Here is a 22,400-nt window from a genome sequence, read left to right as displayed (position 1 = left end):
GCCGCTAGAGGGCGCGGGGCGGGCGGGGATGGGGCCTGCTCGCCCGGCGGCGGGCGGGGAGCGGCGGCTGCGGCCTGGTCTGCCGGCGGCGGCGAGGGAGGGAAAGGGCTTGCGCGCCCGCCATGGACCGGTTCTCGTGGACCAGCGGGCTGCTGGAGCTGGGGGAGACGCTGGTGGTGCAGCAGCGCGGCGTGCGGCTCTGCGACGGGGAGGAGAAGGTGACGGGAGCGGCCCCGCGCGGGGCCTGGCGGGGCCCGAGAGAAGGGGCACAGGGCAGGGCCCTGCGCCTCAGCTGGCAGGGCAGCGAGGAGCGTGACTGAGGGCGGTATCGGGCAGGCATGCGGGGGGGCTGGGTGGCGGCGCGACGAGGGGTGCGAGGGCGCCTGGGCTGGAGGAGCAGCGGTCAGGGGTGTGGGACAGCGCTGCAGGCTCTGACAGGGGTTAGCTCTGGAGAACATGGGTAGGAAGGAGATCCAGGTTCTGTGGGGCTGAGAAAAGCCTTGGGTGGAGTGTGCCACACGGAGAGAGGGTTGTCACCCCCATAGAGCTGGTGTCACTGGTGTGAAACTTGACATAAAACTTGATGTCTGTGGCTTGGGCTGTCACTGCCCGTGTCAGGGGCCAAGCGCTCCCCCGCCAGCCACACTCCTTGGCTTTGATGCCATGTACAGGGTGTGCCACGTGGTTCGCACCTGTGTCATCCTGGAGCTGTAAAGTGCTCCTTAGCTCTGGTTATGAAGGTGTCTCTTGCCCTCTGCTCTCACCTGAGCCCACTCAGTTATTGCTTTGCATCACAGCTGAGGTAACTCTTGATCTCTCCTTGTTTTTCCTCCCCAGAGTAGCTTCATACCCTCACAAAAAGCTGTAAAAATGTGCCTCCAGTTTTAAAAGTATGAAGCAATTTGGTAACACAGTTTATTCCAGATACTGATGGCTGTCTGATAAAGAACTTTTCAACAATAAAATAGATAAAAGCAATACGCCTGTGTGATAGACTGGAAGATTTCAGACTATGCACATGATCTTCTTATTAGGTTGCTTTGCTTTTTTGCATAATTTTTGCTTTCTTTCTTAGTGTTCCGAAGCCAATAGCCCTATTTAAAATATGATTTTTAGGAATGTTTGTATGTCTTGTACAGCATATGGAGGGAGGATCCTTCAGGATTTCCTGGGGGAAAGTTTATACAGTTGAAAAAGGAAATTTGTGTATATCCATCTAATCCTTTCATCCTAATTTTCTGCATAGTTTCCTAAACTTCATTTATTGTGTTTTCTGGAATAGAGAGTTTTCTCAAAATATTGGCTTGTTGAACCTGATTGCTATGTTGTGGTAATGTACAATGTTTCCAAGATTAGTATTGATGTAACTCACTGGTTAAATTTGTTGTTAACCTGTTTTATTTTTCTTGTTTAGGTGAAATTTGATATGGGAGTATTACTGCTTAGCACACACAGACTAATCTGGAGGGATCAGAAGAATCACGTAAGTCCCATGTTTGTTGCTCTTATGTCACAATTGTAAATTCCATAACAAACAACAGGTAGCTTGCAATGAAAAGACTGCGCACAGAGAGGAGATTTTTCTTTACTTTGTGTGTCTTTCGTTGTACAAGTATAGCCCATTTTTTGGCTCACAGCGGAAAGAAAACTATGTATAGAAATGTTCTTTTACCCAATTCTGCTGTAATAAAATAATAATGCACAGATGAGGACAGATGGGAATGAATCACATAAATTTTCCTTTCCTATGGCACAAAAATAGAGGAGAGTCTGGTATCAGGCACTAAAAACATTGGATTTGAGACTGAAGTTGGATGTGTCAGGCAAATCATAATGTGAACTCCTCTCCCATGCTCCTTGTCTGGCAAGATCATTTCTTCCTCATTATTTTCAAGTCCAAGTTTCTCTGTCTTCTGGTCCCAGCATATGCTCCCAGACCATGATTTGATTGTAGGATGTGTTTAGTGGCAGTACTTTTTTTTATGGGTCTTACCCCCGGAGCTGCCTGTTCTTCTGCTGAACCATCCCTTCAGTAAGCCAGAACATTTGTCTGTACTGCTATGGAGAATTAACATGGAGGTGAAGTGGCAGCCACAGAACTACAATGTGATACTGCTGCTAAATGCTTTGTACCATCAACCCACAGCCTGAGATTGCTACAAACACATACAGCGCTCTCACCACTTTCAGCTGCAGTTGAAGGAAATGTCCTCCTTAGAACCAGGCTGGATTATGCTTGTTTTAAACACAGTCTTTCAGAAATCTAGCCCTGGAAGACAAAGTTTGGACAAAGCATGTGAAGATGACAACTTTTCAAAGGCCTGTGTTATTTCACTGGACTAATTTTGTTGCAAGGATACTTGAAGTACTCTCACACCCAAAAGCCATTCCCTACCACATATCATACCCTCTCTCCACAGTATGGAGCTGCTAAGAACCTTCTAAAGGCAAGGGCACCAAGAATGTTCTTAATTTAGCAAAGCAATATATTTTTTTCCTTAGGGTTTGTTTGCAGGAACAGCAGAACTATTTTTAGTACAAATTTTTAAAAACTTTTTGAGAGCTGGTCCCCAGGGTGGCATTACTGTTAAGTTAGGGGTTGATTGTCCAGATCATAAGCTATTCTGTATAAATTACCTTTTTTTTTTCCCACAGTCAGCATGAGAATTTAGTTATGCTAAGCAGTCTGTGTAAATCACCTCTTATTGCTTCATCAGCATCTGTTCTTGACAGGTGGGCATGTACTGCAATGTACACTGCTTCTAATCTTCTTACCTGGGCTTGGAGTAACACCAGGTGCTGTGGTTTCAGCAAATCTAAAAACTGTCCCTATCCCCAGTCTCTCCTTCCCAACAAAAGTATTACATGTATTTTCTGTCCCCGATTTCTCCCTCTGCTTGTGGCCAACGTGATTCTTTGTATCAAGATCATTGAATTTGGTAAATCAGCAGAGAAGAAGCATGGAGAATAAGAAAAACAGTTTTCTTTGAACAAGTTGATTTAGCTCAAGAAAGATTCTGACAAGCTCTAGGATTCATTAAAGAAGGGGCAGAAACATGTGGCTAAGATACGGGCAAAAGTTACCCAGTTCTGATCTGGTACAGACCAATTTTGTGTAAGTGAAGCCAGATTTGTTTTTTTAATTTTAAAACTATGGTACACAAATAACTTTGTTAATGTGGTAAAGGAAGCTGATTCTATCTCAAGCTGTTAGGAATGAAACATGTGGAACACGATGCCCTTTTATTTTCATGGTGCATTGTTGGCTGAGCTCAGCTGTGATATATCAGCCTTAGAAACCTTAGCTAGTTTACCTAGAATAAACTTATAGAGAGCCTCTTCTTGTGTCAGCAGACTTTAGTAATAAATGGGGCATTTGTCATTAGGTTAACACAGCAAACCTTTTTACAAAAACAAGACATCTGTGTTTTATAGCTGTTGTTGTTACACGCCATCTGCAGTTGAACAGTATAGAAAACACAGTGATTTCCAAAGGCAAAAAAAGTAATTATTTTAAGTTTGTTGCATAACTAGATTTGTACAACACTTCAAATCATAAAGTCATGCATAATGTGAGCATAAGACATTAGAAAAAAAAAAAATCCAAATAAACTCACAGCATTTTTAACACATCTCTATTTTTGTATCCCTTTCTCTTGCTTTTTTCACCAGGAAAGTGTGATTCTAAGTCCTTGTGTGTACACAAGTTCGTAACTTTTCTAGCTGTGAAGTAAATGAATCAGTCATTTTGACACTGTACGCAACACTCATGCCATTTTAAAAAAAAGTTTTTTTTATTTTTAAACAGAAGTATCGTTTTGCCTGTATTAAAAGTGTCCAGAGTTATGTGTGTTTCACAAACAGTAACTGTTCTGTGTAACAGCCGTAGAATCCAGAGCCACAGAAGAATCTAAATGGCTTATATTAGGAGTTTTTTAGAACAGGAAGTACAACCCACATTTTTTCCCAATGAGAGATTTACTCATTAGTTGGAGTTCTTGCATGTGCACTTCTCTAATCGCCAGTTTAATAAGTAAGTAATTATTCTATGCAAAGAGGAACAGTTTTGGTAGTAGGAATAGAGAAGGCCCTGTAACAATGTTCGTTGTAACCTGGTGTTAGGTACACCCCTCATGGCCATTGAAGGGAGAGGGAATGTAACCTGTCTCCTGTATTCCATGTGACTGTCGATCGCCAGGCTGTTGTGTGGAAGATGACATTCACCAAAGGCTATTCACCAAAATGAGACCAGTCACCTAATTAGATTCTTTGAATTGCTCCTTTGAGCAATTTCTGTCTCAAAATCATACAGGAAGAGTTTAGCCTGGGTAGGTTAGCCTCCCACAGATGAATACACCCTTGTTTCTTGCTCTTCTTTTTTTTGTTTAAAGCTTGGTCCAATAAATGTGTGGGATGCCTTAACAACTGGATTGTGTCATAGAATCGTAGAATCGTTTTGGTTGGAAGAGACCATTAAGATCATTGAGTCCAACCATAACCTAATTCAAGCATTAAACCATGTCCCTAAGAGCTTCATCTGCACATCTTTTAAACACCTCCAGGGATGGTGACTCCACCACTTCCCTGGGCAGCCTGTTCCACTGCTTCACAACCCTTTCTGTGAAGAAATTTTTCCTCATATCCAAATTGAACCTTCTCTGGCACAACTTGAGGCCATTTCCTCTTGTCTTAAAGTCCCTGTGTGTGAGATAGATGCAGAAACACCCGTTTCACTCAGAAAATACTTGAGTTTTTTAAATTTTGGACTTAGATACTGAAAATTTGTTAAATTCTCAAATGTTTCTATGAGTCTAGCTTGAGGTGTCTGAAGTTGACACATTAACATTTAAGTTTGTTTTCTGATTAGCTCAGATGTAGTTTCAAGTTTGTATTAAGTTTTCTATTTATATTTCTCTTTAATAGATTGTTGCTATTGTTACCATCATATTATATATGGAGTGCCTCAGGCAGCACCTGTAGAAATCTGTAATGTTTGTGAAGTGGGGAAAGAGAACACTTGGGTTTTGTGAATGAATAGCCAGGATATGGCTTTAATTTCACTTGTGTTAATGTTGATTCTTCCAGGAGTGCTGCATTGCTGTACCCCTGTCTCAGATTGTCTTTATTGAAGAGCAAGCAGCTGGGATAGGAAAAAGGTAAGGTACTAGTCATTGTCTTTTTCAGCTGCATAGTTTCACACGCATGTTACGTAAGGAACCAAAGATTATGTATTAATTCATGGTAGGTTCCATTTGCAATCAAGTTTTCAGATTGGCAGCCACAAGGACCTGGTTTCCTCACTTGAGATCAAATGCATAAGAGAGTCATGACAAAGCAGTGTTTGATATGATTTGTTAAATGTCTTGCAATCACTAAACAAGTATGTGTTCTAGCTTGCCATTTGCATTTGATTAGTCATAAATGACAGCAGTGATTTTGCTGCATCTAAGTTGGAAAGCTGCTTTTAGTCTTTTGTGTCATAGAACTGTGTGGGGATAGAAACTCTGCCAGATCCTGTATTATATAATTTTTCATGGCCGTATGACTGATTTTGAGCATGGAAATGCTAGCGATGGTTAGAAGGAACTCAAATATTATCACTCACTTGAATAATTAATTCAGTATGGTCTGGGTACAAAGAAATTTCATAAGAAAAAGAGAAAAAAAAATATTAACTGGAGAAATATCTGTCAACTGAAGTTGACATCTGTATGCAGCCTACAGTCAGATGGGTAAGGTAAAATGCTGGGAGTATCCAGAAGAAATCAAGTAATTCACTAATGCGGGAGGTGTCAGGTAAATAAAGACCCATGAAAAAAGTATCAGCAAAATGAAATGGGAATGACAGACTTGCAGTCATGCTGTGATAGCAGTCTGTTATGTTCCTAAAATAACGCTATCTCAAGGTTTGTTTTGCTGGTGTCATTTTAGACTGTTATTTCCAACTATGTTACCTTTGAATGTTGGTTTTGGACAAGTTCACCTATATACAGTGTTTGCAAGTGACATATACGAATGGGATAGGTTAGACATAATATTGAGACGTTTTGTTTTCTTGTGTCAAAGATAATGTATTTTGGCAGTAGTTAATACAAGTCAAAAGCCAAATCAGATGAGTACTTGACAGTTAGCTTGTATCTTAACTAAAAGATTTTTTCAGAAATTACTGTTTGAAATGTTAAAAAGTTATATGTATTTCTCAATAATTGATGATGGGTACATTTTAAATTTTTGAGATGTTGCTGTTTTAGACGTCATAGTAGTTTTTATATAAGATCTATTATAATGTTGAATTAAAATACTTAAATGTTGATGCACAAAAGCAAAGCATTATTTGATGTACTTTAGTTCTTATGTGAGATAAATTTAATACAGGTTTTTAGTAAATTGTTAACTTTGATTGTAGAAATAATTTTTCAGGTATTACAGAAAGCTGCCTCCACTCTTTCCTTTTAACTTTTTCTTAGTGCCAAAATAGTAGTTCATCTTCATCCTGCTGCTTCAAACAAAGAGCCTGGTCCATTCCAAAGTAGCAAATATTCCTACATCAAACTTTCTTTCAAAGAACATGGGGAGATTGAGGTAAGTTTTGTATCACGCAAGCCCAGCACATCAGATAGCTGGACATGCTTTTCTACTCTTGCTGTGTTAGTGATAATTTTCCATGATCTTTCCATGTTTACTTTTGAGGTGGAGCTTTTTCAATACATCCTTTTTGAAGAAAAACACTGTGAGCCTTCAGGTTTTTATGCTTTGGTTAAATAATGCAAATAGAGTTCCAAAAGTGTCAAGAGGCATTGTAGTGCTTTGTTCTTATTTTAGTATTTTTAATATAACCTTATACTTCCTTTTTTAATCTTTTAAGTTGAACACAGGATTTTCAAAAATGATGTCTCTGAAATCTGTTAGATGTTTGACAGAGTAAAAGATGTTTCTTTGTAGCTAACCCTTGATTGAACAGGAATCAAGCAACTTATTCCTAATCATCTCTCTAGTTCTATTGCTGAACAATTTTTGTTGCCTTAGGGCTTTGTTTCATTTTATGTTTTATAAATATTTGGTTTAAAAGAAGGCTTATCCTAAAAAAATAGACAAGTTGCACTGTGGAAAGAAATTTCACACTGTAAGATCCTCACTTGACAAGACTGAGAACTTTAACTTTGAAAAATGGAAAAAGCCGTACCTCTTAACTGCAGAAAATCAGATTTTCAACTTTGCTTATGTATGTCTTATAAATGTATGTGTGTGATCAGACTGACTTTCATTTCTTTGTGAGCAGTTTTCAGCTTAGGACGAGTGTGGATTTATGCCTAGTTATAATAGTATTGGTGTTTTGCCTAATCATAATATTATTTATTTTAGCATTAAAGTATGTGTCTGTGAATTGAACCTACTGTGTTTACTGGTTATCTAGAATACAAGTTACACTCCAGATCTTTTCTTCATGATGTCAGAATGCTTTCTTGTGAACTTTGAATAACCATAAGAATGAGATAGATTTTCTTTCTGGATTTTGGTCGGTGGGATACTCTTACTGATAACTGATTAACTAATGCCACCATCTGGTATTAGCAATAAACAAATAAGTGTAATAGATATATATGATTGTCTTTATATTGAATTAACAGATCAACAATTGGATTGCTCAACTCTCCTTCCTTTTAGAAGCATGCCTTTGAGCAAACCGTGACATTTTTAACTTTAGCATGTTTTAGAACGGTTTGAATATATGAAAAAAAAAAATTGCAGTAGAAGTACTCATGCAAGTTTAACTAGTAACTGTATGGCTCCTTCTCTAACGTGTATATTTTTGAAGACGACATTAAGAATTTCCAGATAATGAATGTTGTACCATGGATGTGTCAGCGTTACCGTGCTTTGTGTTACAGTGAATTTTGTTTCATCTACCACCAAGATGCTAAAAATACCCAGAGGTACTCTGCACAGTTTATTAAACATCTGTTGTCGCTCTTTAATGTTTGCAGTTCTATAGACGATTATCAGAAGAAATTACACAAAGGAGATGGGAGAACATGCCTACTGGTCAGACCATTCAAGTTAACAAGGATCCACAGGTGTGTGCACAGCTCTGACATCCTTTTGTATGTCACGTGCCACTTTGTTTAGCTCAAGTGCAGCATCTGTATGTAATCTCTTGTTCCAGGTCTTGCTGCCCCCATATACTACATCTGACATGCCTCTAGCCAACACTGGGCACATGTAGGAATTCAGTTTCTTCACTGGCATAAATTGGTTTCTCCTTTGCAGTTTTCACTTGATAGAGAACGCTGTGGTCTCTCTTCCTTGAGTGTGTTTAAACTTGAATAGTTGATAATGAGCTCTATTTATTTTATAGACTCAGACACACACACATATAATTATGTGAATATTTATCTCTCTATATATATAAAAAAAATTGCATACCATTTTTTTCAGCATGAGAGATCTAATGAAGCTGAAGGATTTTTGATCTTAATTGTTGATGTAGTTTTACCTGGCAGGCAGCTGAACACCACATAGAGGGGTTCGTTCATACACCATCCTCCCCCAGTGGAATGGGGTAGAGAATCAGAAAAAAATTAAACCTCGTGGGTTAAGATGAAGGCAGTTTAATAGGACAGAAATGGAAAGTAATAATAACAACAATGATGTTCATAATAATAATAGAATGTATAAAACTAGTTATGCACAGTGCAGTTGCTCACCACCTGTCAGCCAATACCCAGCCACTCCTCAAGAAGTGGTTCCTCCAGCCAGATTGCCCCAAAATGAATACTGAGCATTACACCATAAGGTATCAAATACCTCTTTGGCCAGTTTGGATCAGCTGTCCTGGCTGTTCCCTTTCCCAGCTCATCACGTACCTGACACCTCATGAGAAGCTGAAACTTAACAACAACTTAAACATCAGTGTGTTATCAACATTATTCTAAAATAGAAAGAACAGCACTATGCCAGCTACTAGGAAGAAAGTAACTCTATCCCAGCTGAAACCAGGACAATTGTGATTTCTAGTTTTTTGTTTTGTAGCTGAAAGTCAAATCTATAATGCGTAACTTTTATATAACTGTTTGGAATGTAATGGTTTGGAATCTCCATCCTTGATTGGATATGAAGGGAAACACAATGACAAAGGATGAGGAAGAGGCTGAGGTACTAAATGCCTTTTTTGCCTCAGTCTTTAATAGCAAGACCAGTTGTTCTCTGGGTACCCAGCCCCCTGAGCTGGAAGACAGGGATGGCGATCAGAATGAAGTCCCCATAATCCCAAAGGAAGTGGTTAACAGCCCACTACAACATTTAGACATGCAGAAGTCTATGGGGCCAGATGGGATCCACCTGAGGGAGCTGGCCTGGAAGTTGGCAAATATGACACCCATCTACAAGAAAAGCTGGAAGGAGGATCTGGGGAACTACAGACCTGTCAGTCTCACCTTGGTACTGGGGACAATTTTGGAGCAGATTATCTTGAGTGCCATCATGTGGCACATACAGGATAGCCAAGTGATCCGGCCCAGTCGGCATGCATTTATGAAAGGCAGGTTCTGCTTGACCAACGTGATCTTCTATGACAGAGTGACCAGCTTAGTAGATGAGGGAAAGGCTGTGGGTGTTGTCTACCTAGACTTTAATAAAGCCTTTGATGCTGTTTCCTACAGCATTCTCCAGGAGAAACTGGCAGCTCATGACTTGGATGGGTGTACTCTTTGCTGGGTAGAAAACTGGCTGTGTGGCCAGGCCCAAAGAGTTGTGGTGAACGAAGCCAAATCCAGTTGTTGGCTGGTCATAAGTGGTGTTTCTCAGGGCTCAGTACTGGGGCCAGGTCTGTTTAATCTCTTTGTCAATGATCTGGACAAGGGGGTCAAGTGTGCCCTCGGTAAGTTTGCAGACAACACCAAGTTGGGTGGGAGTGTTGATCTACTGGAGGGTAGGATGGCCATACAGAGGGATCTGGACCAGCTGGATCGTTGTGCTGAGGCCAGCTGTATGAGGTTTAACAAGGCCAAGAGCTGGGTCCTGCACTTGGGTCATAACAACCCCAGGCAGCACTACAGGCTCGGGGAAGAGTGGCTGGAAGAACTGCCTGGCAGAGAGGGATCTGGGGATGTTGATTGACAGCTGGCTGAATATGAGCCAGCAGTGTGTCCAGGTGACCAAGAAAACCAACAGCATCCTGGCTTGTATCAGGAATAGTATGGCCAGCAGGACTAGAGGAGTCCCCCTGTACTCAGCACTGGTGAGGCTTCACCTCCAATACTGTGTTCAGTTTTGGGCCCCTCACTACAAGAAAGACATTGAGGTGCTGGAGAGAGTTCAGAGGAGGGCAATGAAGCTGGTGAGGGGCCTGGAGCACAAGTCTGATGAGGAGCAGCTGAGGGAACTGGGGCTGTTTAGCCTGGAGAAAAGGAGGCTGAGGGGAGACCTGATCACTGTCTGCAACTACCTGAAAGGAGCTTGTAACATGGAGGGTGTTGGTTTCTTCTCCCAAGTAGCAAGTGATAGGACAAGAGGAAATGGCCTCAAGTTGCACCAGGGGAGGTTTAGATTGCATATTAGGAAAAACTCTGCCACAGAAAGGGTTGTCAGGCATTGGAACAGGCTGCCCAGGGAAGTGGTGGAGTCACCATCCCTGGAGGCGTCTAAAAGACATGTAGATGTGGTGCTTAGGGACACGGTTTAGTGGTGGACTTGACTGTGTTAGGTTTATAATTGGACTTGATGATCTTAAAGGTCTTTTCCAACCAAAATGATTGTTTAATTTAAATGTATGGTCTAAATGGACAGTTGTTATGGACCATCTCTTGTCATATGTTAGATTGCCTTCTTTATCTGTCTGCATACTTCTAGATTATAAACCCTGACAAACATGTGGGTATTGTTTCTGTGTATGAATATGTTGAATATGCAAATATGTTGAATGTACAGCACTATGAATGAAATAGGATGATCTAAACATTGTTCAATGTCAAATCATTTATGTTGTCCTTTTTAAATGTAGTACCTATAAGTATAGTTGCATTTGGTGGACTCATAAGGAAGCCTGCACCCTCCATCAAGAATCACTTAATGAAAATGCCTTTTTTGCTGTTCTTATTCCTAAATCATAGCAAATCATTAAATCCCTGACTGCAAAGCTTTGCACTGGTGTTGAGGGCTGGCACCTATGTGGGAGTGGTGCCAGCCCTTCTAAAACACATTCAGCATCAAACAAAGGATTCACCATTACCTCTATACTGATGCTTTTCAGCAAGGTAAATCAGACTGTGCTTAACACTGCATTTCTGTGGCTGCATTTCTTCAGGCTAGAGGATTTCTTGGGGCAATCATATTTGGACACGTGCGTTTCCACAGCACTGTACAGATGTTCACAGGGACTTGGGAGGCTTTAATTGAGATGAGCTGGAATGCTCAGTCCTGATCAGGCTATTAAGCATCTTCATATTAATAGCTTCAATATTATAATCTTACTATCCATCTACTACAGAAAATTTGTATATGTGTTACACTTAGTGTTTATTTTTTGACACTGGTTCAAAAAATGCTTTCAATAAAAATATGAAATATTGTATGCATTATATCAGTTCTTGAGGGGAATGTTTCCTGTCTTCTAATGTAAGTTTTTTTCACAGAGAGGCGGATGAGAAAACTTAGTATTTCCTATTTTGATTCTTTTCATTATTTTCTTTTACAGGCAGGAAGAATAAGGGCTGTAGGAATTGTAGGGATCGAAAGGAAATTAGAGGAAAAAAGAAAAGAGACTGACAAAAACATTTCCGAGGTAAATACTACTGAAGTTTCAAGGTCAATCACCTTTCTGAGCCATTTGCATTCATTCACACTTTCTTTTAGGTGCAGCTGAGACTATTTATTGTTTTTGTTGAGAAGTCTGAATTGAGTGTATAATTTACAGTTATGTAATTTGTTTAACTGGCTTTTCAATATATGTAAAGGTACTTCATTTGAACAGTTCCTTTCAAGAAGGCTCTTATTTGAAACTAATGGTGTGTATTTATAAAATTTATTTTGGTAGAATTAGAAATCTGAGTTCAGTGACTTTTCATCAGGAGAAGCAGAACACAAAGGCACCTGCAGAAAGTTTGGGTTTTTCCCTGCCTTGTTTTTTTTTCAATTGAAAATTTAATGTATATATATTAAAAAGAATACCGTGATCCGAGTTTCTGCGCATAACTGTGGTGAAGTTAGGCATTCACCTTATAAATATTCAGTTTTTAAATGTTAGATTTAGGCTTATAATGATAGTAAAATGTTCTACAGTCCAGGCATTGGCAAGATGTTACAAGTATCTTTGCAAAGTACCTGGGCTAGATGGAGACCATCCTTTTCCCCAGAAACAGCATAGTAGTTGAATTCCATATCTCAATACTGATGGACAACAGAGACAATTAATTTCTTTGTATGTACCCGGGAGCATTATCCTCAGTAGTTGTCTGGTTCTGTCTTGGTAGCAGAGATTAATTTGTAAGTATTCATAAACTACATGCAACAGATTTATTCTTGTGGAAAAACTGTGTAATTCAGTGTGCCACAAGAAAAAAGACATTCACTGCTCTGATACATAAGAAGATTCTAGTACCTTTGCAGGCTTCATGCTGTTTCAGATGCTGGTAGCATTAAACTTTTTATGAGGAACATAATGAATGAAGTTCTGTGTGTAGTTCAAAAGGTATTGTGGTTACATGCACATGTATATGGTTCAAAAGGTATTGTCTGGCTATTTTTTCCTTTAGTAGCTTTGTCAGAGGGTAAAATGAATCCATTTATATGTGTTGTATGAACAGAGGAAAACCATGACTTGTAAAATCCTGCCTTCCTCCAGCTTTAAATGTTATAAATGACTTAATTTAAAAAATGGTGCCCTGGCTTCCAGGAAAAGACTTCCTGCATCTGCTGTTCGCTGCTGATAAGAATCCAGTTCTTTAGCCTTTTGTTTATCTGAGGAAGTTCCTGTTAGGTGTGTGCACATTCCCCTTTGTTTCCAGGCCTGCCCTTGGTGAGTCAAGCAGAGGAGGAGCTGGACACAGCATGCTGTTTATTTAGCTAAATCAAGGGTTCTTTTGATGAATGATGTTTTCATGCAGGTTATAGAGATTAGAAATAAGCTGGGAAAAGCCTTGTTAGAAAACTTTTTGTTGATTATCATATACAAGTACAGTAGAAGGGCTTTGATTTACACTAGAGATTGGGAAAGATATTGTAAATTATCAAATTTGGCAGATCAGGAAGTAAGAAGAAATTTTCCAAACAGAATTCCAAAGTGTTCCAATAGTGGTAGATTACTGTTATACACTGGTATATTTTCTTTTCTCCCCCTGGGCCCAGTTTTGTCCCACATAATTTTGGGTACCTAATTTACGTACCAAGTGTTGAGAGGCTGGGCTTCTCCAGTCAGTGGAGAAACACTGGCACTGTCAGGAGGGATTCAGATGAAAAGCAAACCCTGTCCCTTCCTGGAGGCATCTCTTTCTCCTCTTTACATGTTACATCTCAGAACATTAAGCTGCTAAGTCAGGCACCTAAGTGTAGATGGGAACAATTGGGTCTTCATGTGTGAGTTCTGCTAAAGTGTGTCTTTCTAGTGAGCAGTTGTTCAAAATAGTCGTTGGAAAAGGTTGACCACCTGTCATGTATTTGAGACAAGCAGTTGAGAAATGTCAGAGGATGAGAGAAATGAGAGTTGGTTTTTAATATAGTTGCTAACATTTTTTTAATTAATTTTATTATGCTAGTTGGTTATCATTACTAAAACTTTGGAATCTCAGTATACCTTCAGCCTTTTTTAAAGTATGCTTTATTTAAGCCTAAAAATACCCTTCTTGGGTTGTTGTAGAATTCTTGTATTTGAGCCCATAGCAGTTTAATAAACTGAATAGACTTCTTATAATTGTGGTCCTATGATGGATGTCCAGTTTATTAGGTATTTTTGTGGAAACAAAGTAAAAGATTTCTTAGACTAGAAAAAAATCGGTTTGTGCAAATAATTTTTTCCCTTGTTCCAGCAGGTATTTTGGGGTTTAGGTCCAACAACTAGAGTTTTCAGAGGATGCTTTTTATCTAGTTTTTATCTTAATTTATTTAAATCTGATCATCTGTCATGTGGACCTTATTTCATTAATTTTTCAAACTGTTTCTTTGTTTATTATGGTAGCACCACTGTTCCTGTGTATGTGATACTTAAATGATGTTGCCATGCATTTTCAGAGGTTTTGCCTCTTCAGTGAAGCAAACATGAAAGCATTCCTTGCTCATTTTAAATAACTCTTTGTTACTAACATCTACTGATAAAAGTAAAATAGTCTTGTCAGGAGGAGTACTTTAGTACTCCTAAAGTACTCCTAAGTACACTACTCCTAAAGTACTGTAGCTTTACAGCTGGCTTGCTGCAGGTCAGAAATAGTAAATCTCCTTGAGCAAGGGTTAACTCTTGGGAGAAAACCTCCCATCACCATCAAGAAATGTTCCCCCAGCTCCTAGGAAAGCACAGTAAGCTTGGATAGCTTAACCTCTTCTGGGCTTCAGTGTCTCGTTTTTCATTCCCGGCATATGGACTTCATAAATCATATTGAACTAATGTTCACATCCTAGGAAAGTGTGTGATTGTTTGATTCTTCATTCTTTGTTGTTTATGGATTCTGTAATTTTGATTTGAAGACCAGATATAGAACAGCAATATCAACTAATTATATATAATGTCTCAGATTATAACAGACTAATCTAAAGGGACAGCAGCTCTTGTGAATAGTTTGAGTAGGTGGACCAAGGCAGCTCACTGTATCCATGAAGGTGAATGCTGTAATTATACTGATCTGCAATGTCTGCTTTTCCTTTCATTTCAGGCTTTTGAGGACCTTAGCAAACTAATGGAGAAGGTATGGCATGTGTCACTTACTCAAGTAGACTTAGGCTTGTTTTAAGCATCTTTCTCTGTTGAGCTGAAAGTTGACTCATCTATGGGTCTTTCTTGAAGGCTAAGGAAATGGTGGAGTTATCCAAGTCAATAGCTAACAAGATTAAAGAAAAGCAAGGTGATATCACTGAGGATGAGGTAAGTGAATTTTGTTTTTAAAGTCAACAGAAATGTTCTATGCACAGCAAAAAGATATATGTTTAATGCATGTAATGTTAATAAAGAACACTTCATGGTTAGGTTTTTTGAGCTTTAATTTTACATAAAGTAAAAGTGACATAGTTGTTTGGTATTACCTTTCTTGTGACCCTTTCTTAAAAGCAAAGACTTTACTGCCTTTGTGTAAATTTTTGTATTTTTGACCTCTGCTGCTCAAAAATAAATAGCAGTAAGTCTTGTGTTCTTTTTTGACAGTAATTGACTTTATTGGTAGTAAACTGAATGGATTTATTCACCAAAACTGTATTATAGTAATAAAACCAAAGACTTTTAAAGAATCATTCACCAGCTGATGCACCTTTAAATGTTTTTTGTTTAGACTATTAGGTTCAAGTCCTATCTACTGAGTATGGGTATAGCTAATCCAGTTACTAGGGAAACACATGGATCTGGTACCCATTACCACATGCAACTGGCAAAGCAACTAGCTGGAATGCTGCAGACACCACTAGAGGTAAAGTACCTAATTTTGCATGAGCGTTTTCTATGTGTTGCTGAATTTCGATGTAAATGTGTTTTGGCTGTAGCACTGTGCCTCTAAAGTCCCAGATTTAGCAGCACAGCCTCATATTCAACATCTGTTGAAGAAATATATGTCCTGGAAACTAAAAATGGTAAATTGATTGATTGATAGATTTAATGTAATGAAATTCCTTGTTCCTGTGATTTATTCTCTACTTCAAAATCAAAGTAATTCACAGTCTTTGGATGTAGTATCACTGTTTGGCATTTTTAAAGCATTATATAAATATACAATATAAGAACTTACCTCTTGTGTTAGAAATACACGGTATTTCCTGGGTTGTTGTTTTCATTAAAGCTCATCATTTAGCTCTTCTGTTGAATCAATCAAATGCAAGTTGAGATACTGTGTTTACTAGATTAATGCTATTTCTCTTACCAGTCTTGTGCTTAACACAGGAGCGAGGAGGGATCATGTCACTTACAGAAGTGTACTGTCTGGTAAATCGCGCACGAGGATTAGAGGTGAGAAATTTGTTTTATTAAATATTTTATAAACTGTACTTCAGTGATAAATTAATTAAAGAAAAAGGGTAAGCGTGTTCCCTACCAATTGCTGACTTTGTCTAACAGCACAAAGTGATCAGCCCATTATTAAAATTAGGGATTTTTTCCTTTTTCCTTTCTTCTTCCATGTAATGTTCATGTATCCTCTATAAGTTGTCATAATGTATGCTGCTTTTTATAATGCCTTATAAAAGGGAAAATCCATCGTCATCTGGAGAGAAAACTGAACAGAGGATACTAAGGAATGGTGAATATTTTTCTTTTACGAAATACATCCATTCTTTCTGTAAAGAGGGAAAGAAGGATTATTATAGAACATGCAGTAAGCGAACAGAAAGAAGCACAGAAGCCAAGAAAATAGACTGGACAATAGAAAGGAAGCAAATCAACAATATTGTGTAGCCTGGTGTATTTTATAGCTGCAGTTATTAAAACTGTTTGTTTTGGTGTTATGCTGTACTCTAAAAATGCAACTTGTGAATAAATATGTTTTACTATTTTAATAGTTGCTGTCACCAGAAGATTTAGTAAATGCTTGTAAGATGCTGGAGTCACTGAAATTACCACTAAGGTAAGATGTATTTATAACAAGTCAGACCATGGCGCTTGGATGGCTTAATATTTTACCTGCAGTAGATTTGGGTTTTTTAAACAAATTATCGTATGCTTAAAGATGCTGCTGTATGCACCAACATCCACTCTACAGTAAAATATGGGTTTTTAACTGTGGTTCGCTTTGCCAAATAGACAATATTATTTTCATTTCCAATACAGGTTTTTCAGACTGTGGAGAGTGTTTAACTAAGCCGATACATGTGCCTTGCTCTTGTCAGTCTCTTCAGATGTTGAAGATGCTTTTTATGTTGTGTTCATTTTACAGAGCTTTTTTTTTTTTTCCTCTTGTAATGTGGTTATAGGTGCAGATGCATTAGAAATGTGACCATGGGTGATGTGCTCAGGGGTTTTACTTATATAGACTTTTTCTTTTGATTTTAGGCTTCGGATATTTGACAGTGGTGTGATGGTGATTGAACTCCAGTCTCATAACGAAGAGGAAATGGTAGCTTCTGCTTTAGAGACAGTAAGTATACTTTGTTTCCTTCAGTGTTCTGACTGCTCTGGGGAAATTTAAACACACTAGGTATAAAAACTCGTGGTACAGGATTTCCTTTTGAGGTTTTGAAATACAAAATATTCCACTTCCTAGTCTTCCAAGAGTAATACTTAAATAGCACTTTTCATCTTCGGAGTTCTGTGCAGGCAATAATCTTAGGCATTGCTTTCTCGTTAAAGAATAAATCACTTTTCCGTCTCTTTTCAAAATTCGTTAACCTTCAACCTCCCTCCAAATCTTTTGCACTGTAGGATGAAATTCATGATGTATTAAGCACTTAACAGAAGTGGACTTCAGACACTGTACACAATGTGCTTGAAAGCAGTGAAAGTAGCTCTTAAATGTTGATATAGGCAGTTGTTTGGTTTAGGTTTATTTCAAAACACAGCCCATTGTATGTGTAACACCTTGTACTGAATTTGCTTCTGTCAAGAGCACTGAGTTGGAGAGTAGTGTGGGTAGAATTAAGCTAGCTGCTTCAGCAAAAAAAAACAGTATAAATAACCATTAAGGAAGTTTCCTTCTGTTCCCTAACAATTGCTCATTGTGGTAAACCTTTGTGGGTTTGCTGCCTCTGGACTCTTTGAAGTTCTGCTGTCCCACTATTTGATGCATTTTCCTGTGTCTTTTCCAGTGGGATGTAATTTTTTGTTTTTCGTAAAGTTGAGCAAAGGTTGATTCAGTGTATCCAAAGTTAAACATCAAAGACGACTTTGACTTGGGCAGTTAAGAAAAAGTAGAGCTGTCACAGACACCTTCGCACTTGATCCATGAGGTAGAGGCTTCAGTGCATTTGGCATGATTGTTACCATATAGCTTTCTCTCATCAAAAAGATTTTTAGATAAGATAAATGTATATAGCTATCTAAAAGATTCCGTCCTAAATTATCAAAACTAAAACGCTTAAATCTTTCAATATATGTTAATCATTTAACTTTATTTTCTTATATTTACAGAAAAATACCTAGTCTGCTTTTAGATGTTTTTCTGATTATTTTTGGTTTTTAGTTAATTTGTTGCCTTCAGTAAGAGAGCTTATCTCTTTGAAAGGAAAACCCTTTTTTTTTTAATGACAAATGAGGTCGATTGTAAAAAGCAACAGATGGTGGATTTATTACCGAAGTGCCTTTTCACTTTTATTTTCATAATACGAGACTTTGACTCCATAGAAAAACATAAGGGAGAGGCTTTGAATGAGGAAGGCAAGCCTGCAAGGGAAAGGGAAGATGAGATCAGGCTTGTGGCCAAAAGCAACCTGCACTTAATGTATAATGTACAGTAACGTGAAACTTCTGAGAAGAAGTGAAAGGAAGTCACAGGGATTCAGACAGGAGAGAGATGTGGTTTTGAATGGCTGGTGAAGACAGGAAATGACATGGAAGTCAAAGGAACCCAAAGTCACCCTTGAATGAGGGTAGTACTTTGGAAAGGAAAGATAACTAATCACCCATATGCATATTAGATTGTATAGCTGAGTTCCATTACTCAGATTTGATCTCTTAGCTTCGTAAAATCTCAAGTTAGGACTAATGTAATCTGAGTTTCTGTAGAAAGACTACTGCTGAGAAAGCTGCAGAATGGACCCTTCCCCACCCAGTTAGGTAGGAAGCAGGAAATGGCAACTCCATCTGGATTTACAAGTTTGCTTGAATCTGAAGCAGTGGAGAAATGGAAGAATTATTAATTTACAGGGTAGTAAAACATGTTTACGTGGGAAATTCCATGCAGTAATAATCCTGCACTTCACTTCTAATATTTTAAGCATCCAGGCGTCCAACCTGTTTGAGGTTTCATTTTAGCATGTATTGACTAGCGTGGTGGAAACAATGAGACCAAAGTTTTGAGTCCCAAGACTGAACCAATCTTTTGTGTCATCTGAATGTGATGGAGGCTTTTACTGATCCCTTTAAGTATGCCGTAACATAGGGTGTAGCACTAAGGTTTGGGGATGTTTCTATAGGCAGTGGAGATACTTTAAATCCCATTAAGCTCAAATTTTCCACTTCCATCTGAAATGACTTAAATTTCTAAATCGATGGCCTGCCCTGAATGAGTCTCTTATTTCCTCACTTAGGATTCAGTGTTTGCAGAATCACTTACTGTATTTGGACTGTGTAAATACTGATTGTGACAGTATACTGCTGTCTGAGCTATTCTAATTTTTTGCCCATTTTGCCCCAAGGTATCTTTTAAAAAAATCCAAAGGAAAGGGTACCATGTAACTTTTTTTTTTTTTTTTTAAGATTTCACTATTTTCTACATTCCGTTTTCATACTTGGCAATTTTTCCAGAGGAGGTATTTTTAAGAGGAAATACTCATAATTGTTTGTACTTTATTTGAATGTAAACAAGCTAGTAGTCTTCCCAAGGGATTTGCTACCAATTTATCACTTCACAAGGCTAGACCTGATTCAGTAGCCGAGAGAACTTGTTTTTTTTCTTTAATGCCATAGTTTGTTTATTTGCATGTTTGTTTTTTTAACAGGTATCTGAAAAAGGTTCTCTCACAGCTGATGAGTTCGCTAAGCTGGTGGGGATGTCTGTTCTCTTAGCCAAAGAAAGGTAAGTAATAATTGCTGTGTTTAATATCTTCGTTCTCATGTTGTTTCCAGTTAATACATTCTTTTGCTTTTTCTAGGCTGCTTCTTGCTGAAAAGATGGGCCATCTTTGCAGAGATGATTCAGTGGAAGGCTTGAGATTCTACCCAAATTTATTTCTGACACAGAGCTAATGTAGTATGTGTACAATTTGTTACGTAACAGTTGAACAAGAGAGCAGAGCGCAGAACCTTTCCAACAACGGACTTCAAAGTTTTTATTTTGTTAGTCACCTGCAACAGTGATGAACATTGCAATGCTTTACACTTCTCAGGTATTTCAAGTGCTGAATCCTCTTAACGTGGAACTGAAAGGAAATAGGAATCACCAAGTCAGAAGCATGTTAATTGTCTCAAGTCAGCTAGCTCGTGTTTCAAGTTTTATTTGTCGTACTCTGTAGTTTCTCATTCAAGATAAGTCAGGTGAAGATTCCACACAAGTGAAAGTGGAGAGAATATCCCTGTAACACGCCCTGAGGGTCGGCACCCAGAAGACAAGTTACTTCATCGTACAATTTCAGTTTGTTTATGTCTAGAGCAACAAAGCAGACAGCTGTCTCCGTAGCGATAAGAAAAGTGATTTCGGTGTGTACTGAGGTATAAGGAACAAGCCAGTGCAGAATAACTCCATCTCCCTGAAGTGATGAACAGTTTTCTGAGAGAGAATCTTGGGGTTCTTGTAATTTGAGACAGAAAGAACCTGCTGCAGGAGAGATTAACATATGTCAATCTAGAAAACACAGTGTTTATTTTGTTATGTCTTGTATCTCAGAATGAAGCATTGTTAGCACAGATGTCCTCCCTTCTCTTTTCCTCGCCATCTTCCTTCCTGCCTCATTATGTTGCACTTTGGGTGCCCTTTCTCTGTCCTCTCTATGTTACAAAGTGGAGCAGCCTCCTGTCACTCTACCAGGCTCTGTGCTTTAGTGCACTTGTTTTTCATCTGCTCGTCCTAACGAAATATCATTTGTTTGTTTCATCAGCCTGTTATCAGTTTTGGAGAGACAGTTCAATCACTTACATCTTGTATGCAAAATTTAATATGCTTTCTGTATTGAAGAGAGGAAGAAGACTATCACCCTGTGTTTAATAGTCACGAGGTATCATATCATTTGCTTTTCCTCACCGTGTTCACACTGAATGCAACTGATAGTCTCAGCTTTCATAACTCCAGTGGAGTTGTTACATTACTTGAAGATCTGTTGCTGTGGTAATAATGGTAAGTGGATGTTTACGATCCACGTCGCTTAAATTTTTGGCATTTTGAAATGACCAGTTTTAATAAATAACAAAATTAATTCAAGGTATGGGCAACAACAACATATATGGAACTGCATTGTGTTTGTAATGGCCAAATTAACATTACAAATAAGGAGCCTGAAAATATTTTCAGAACTATTTCAGTGCTACCATAGCTTGGACAAGCGTAAAGAGCCTGCCAATAATGGGTTCAGTGCAGAGATCCCCGTGGTGGTGATGCTTTTGGTTTGGAGGATGCTTATTTAGATTCAGGCAATTGTGTCCACTTATCCTTGTCAGGAGCAAGCTTTTATGCAGTGCTTTCTTTAAGGCACTTTTCCTCTGTTTCCTGAAGGTGCTAAAACTAATGTATTTGACACAGCTGAAAGAACCAGTTCTGACATCCAGTATCGTCTCTTCGGGAGCCTTAGGGCTTGCTGCTTTTCTTCATCCTCCTACAACCCATAGAAGGGATTTACGCAAGGTACGCCAAGCATCGCGCATCTAAAGAGGGACTGAAAAGTGAGAAATTCAGGAGGAAAAAGCTGTCTTGTGACAACTGTTTCTTTTGCCTCAAACCCAAACCTGTCAGACCAGAGGTTTACAGGCCTGAACGTCTCCCCACAAGGGGGCACGTCTTCTGCAGAAGGAACAGAACGAGAAAGGAAATGCCAAATGTAAACTCCCAGCCTCTGTTGCCCCAACCCATAGCATTTATTTAATTATCTTAATTAAGCAATAACAGTACAACCTGTTTAGAATGATGGTACCTTCTCAAGCTTTTCTTTCCCAAGATTTTTCCTTGTTGTGTTGTGGGGGTTTTTTGTTGTTTTGTTTGTTTTTCAGGGGAGAACTATCTAGGTGAAATTGTGTAGTTGGCTTAGAATGTAAACACACACGAGAAAATGACTACTAGGAAGTAATAAAAAGATTTTCTTAAATAGACTGTTCTGATGGGGTTTTTTTCCATGTTGAATGTTTTGGGCAGCTTTAAAATCTTTAGACATCAAAATATTGGGGTTCCACGGGGCAGGATTTTAAAGTACGTCAGATTTTTGCTGTCTTGTTGTGTACCCAAGAGGGTACAAGATGGTTTTGATTTTTAAATTGAAAATCAGAATTAAATGTAATTAGAATGCCCTGGTTGTGTTGCACAGCAGCCTGTGATCCATTCCAGGCCAGAATCGCTGAGCTATAGATGTCCACACAAGCACCAGTTCCATGAGGAAGCCAGTTAGAGCCAAGCACACATCCTGTGCTCGCGCTGCAGAGGCGT

At 38.8% G+C, this 22,400-nt stretch overlaps 1 protein-coding gene across 1 annotated transcript; it reads left to right on the top strand.

Annotated features, from left to right (window-relative positions):
- The first annotated feature begins 8 nt into the window (after positions 1 to 8).
- On the top strand, positions 9 to 22,065 carry VPS36 (vacuolar protein sorting 36 homolog). The gene is made up of 14 exons (XM_065052846.1): positions 9 to 218; positions 1,415 to 1,483; positions 5,086 to 5,156; positions 6,468 to 6,582; positions 7,986 to 8,075; positions 11,693 to 11,779; positions 14,856 to 14,888; positions 14,987 to 15,064; positions 15,465 to 15,599; positions 16,067 to 16,132; positions 16,681 to 16,745; positions 17,171 to 17,255; positions 19,774 to 19,850; positions 19,927 to 22,065. The coding sequence occupies exons 1-14, from the start codon at positions 123 to 125 to the stop codon at positions 20,018 to 20,020; spliced, it is 1,161 nt and encodes a 386-aa protein (XP_064908918.1). The 5' UTR covers positions 9 to 122; the 3' UTR covers positions 20,021 to 22,065.
- The last annotated feature ends 335 nt before the right edge of the window (positions 22,066 to 22,400 follow it).

Source organism: Columba livia, chromosome 1 (assembly GCF_036013475.1).
Source record: "Columba livia isolate bColLiv1 breed racing homer chromosome 1, bColLiv1.pat.W.v2, whole genome shotgun sequence".
Lineage (NCBI taxonomy): Eukaryota > Metazoa > Chordata > Aves > Columbiformes > Columbidae > Columba > Columba livia.
Note: the sequence above shows the minus strand (reverse complement) of the source record. Positions and strands in the feature narration are given on the sequence as shown.

Bases quoted from the DNA above. Each gene is read 5' to 3' on its own strand.
- VPS36 (XM_065052846.1), top strand. From the start codon at position 123: ATGGACCGGTTCTCGTGGACCAGCGGGCTGCTGGAGCTGGGGGAGACG. The intron at 11,780-14,855 runs GTAAATACTACT...CTTTCATTTCAG, and splicing joins CTGACAAAAACATTTCCGAG to GCTTTTGAGGACCTTAGCAA. The intron at 17,256-19,773 runs GTAAGTATACTT...TTTTTTTAACAG, and splicing joins TAGCTTCTGCTTTAGAGACA to GTATCTGAAAAAGGTTCTCT.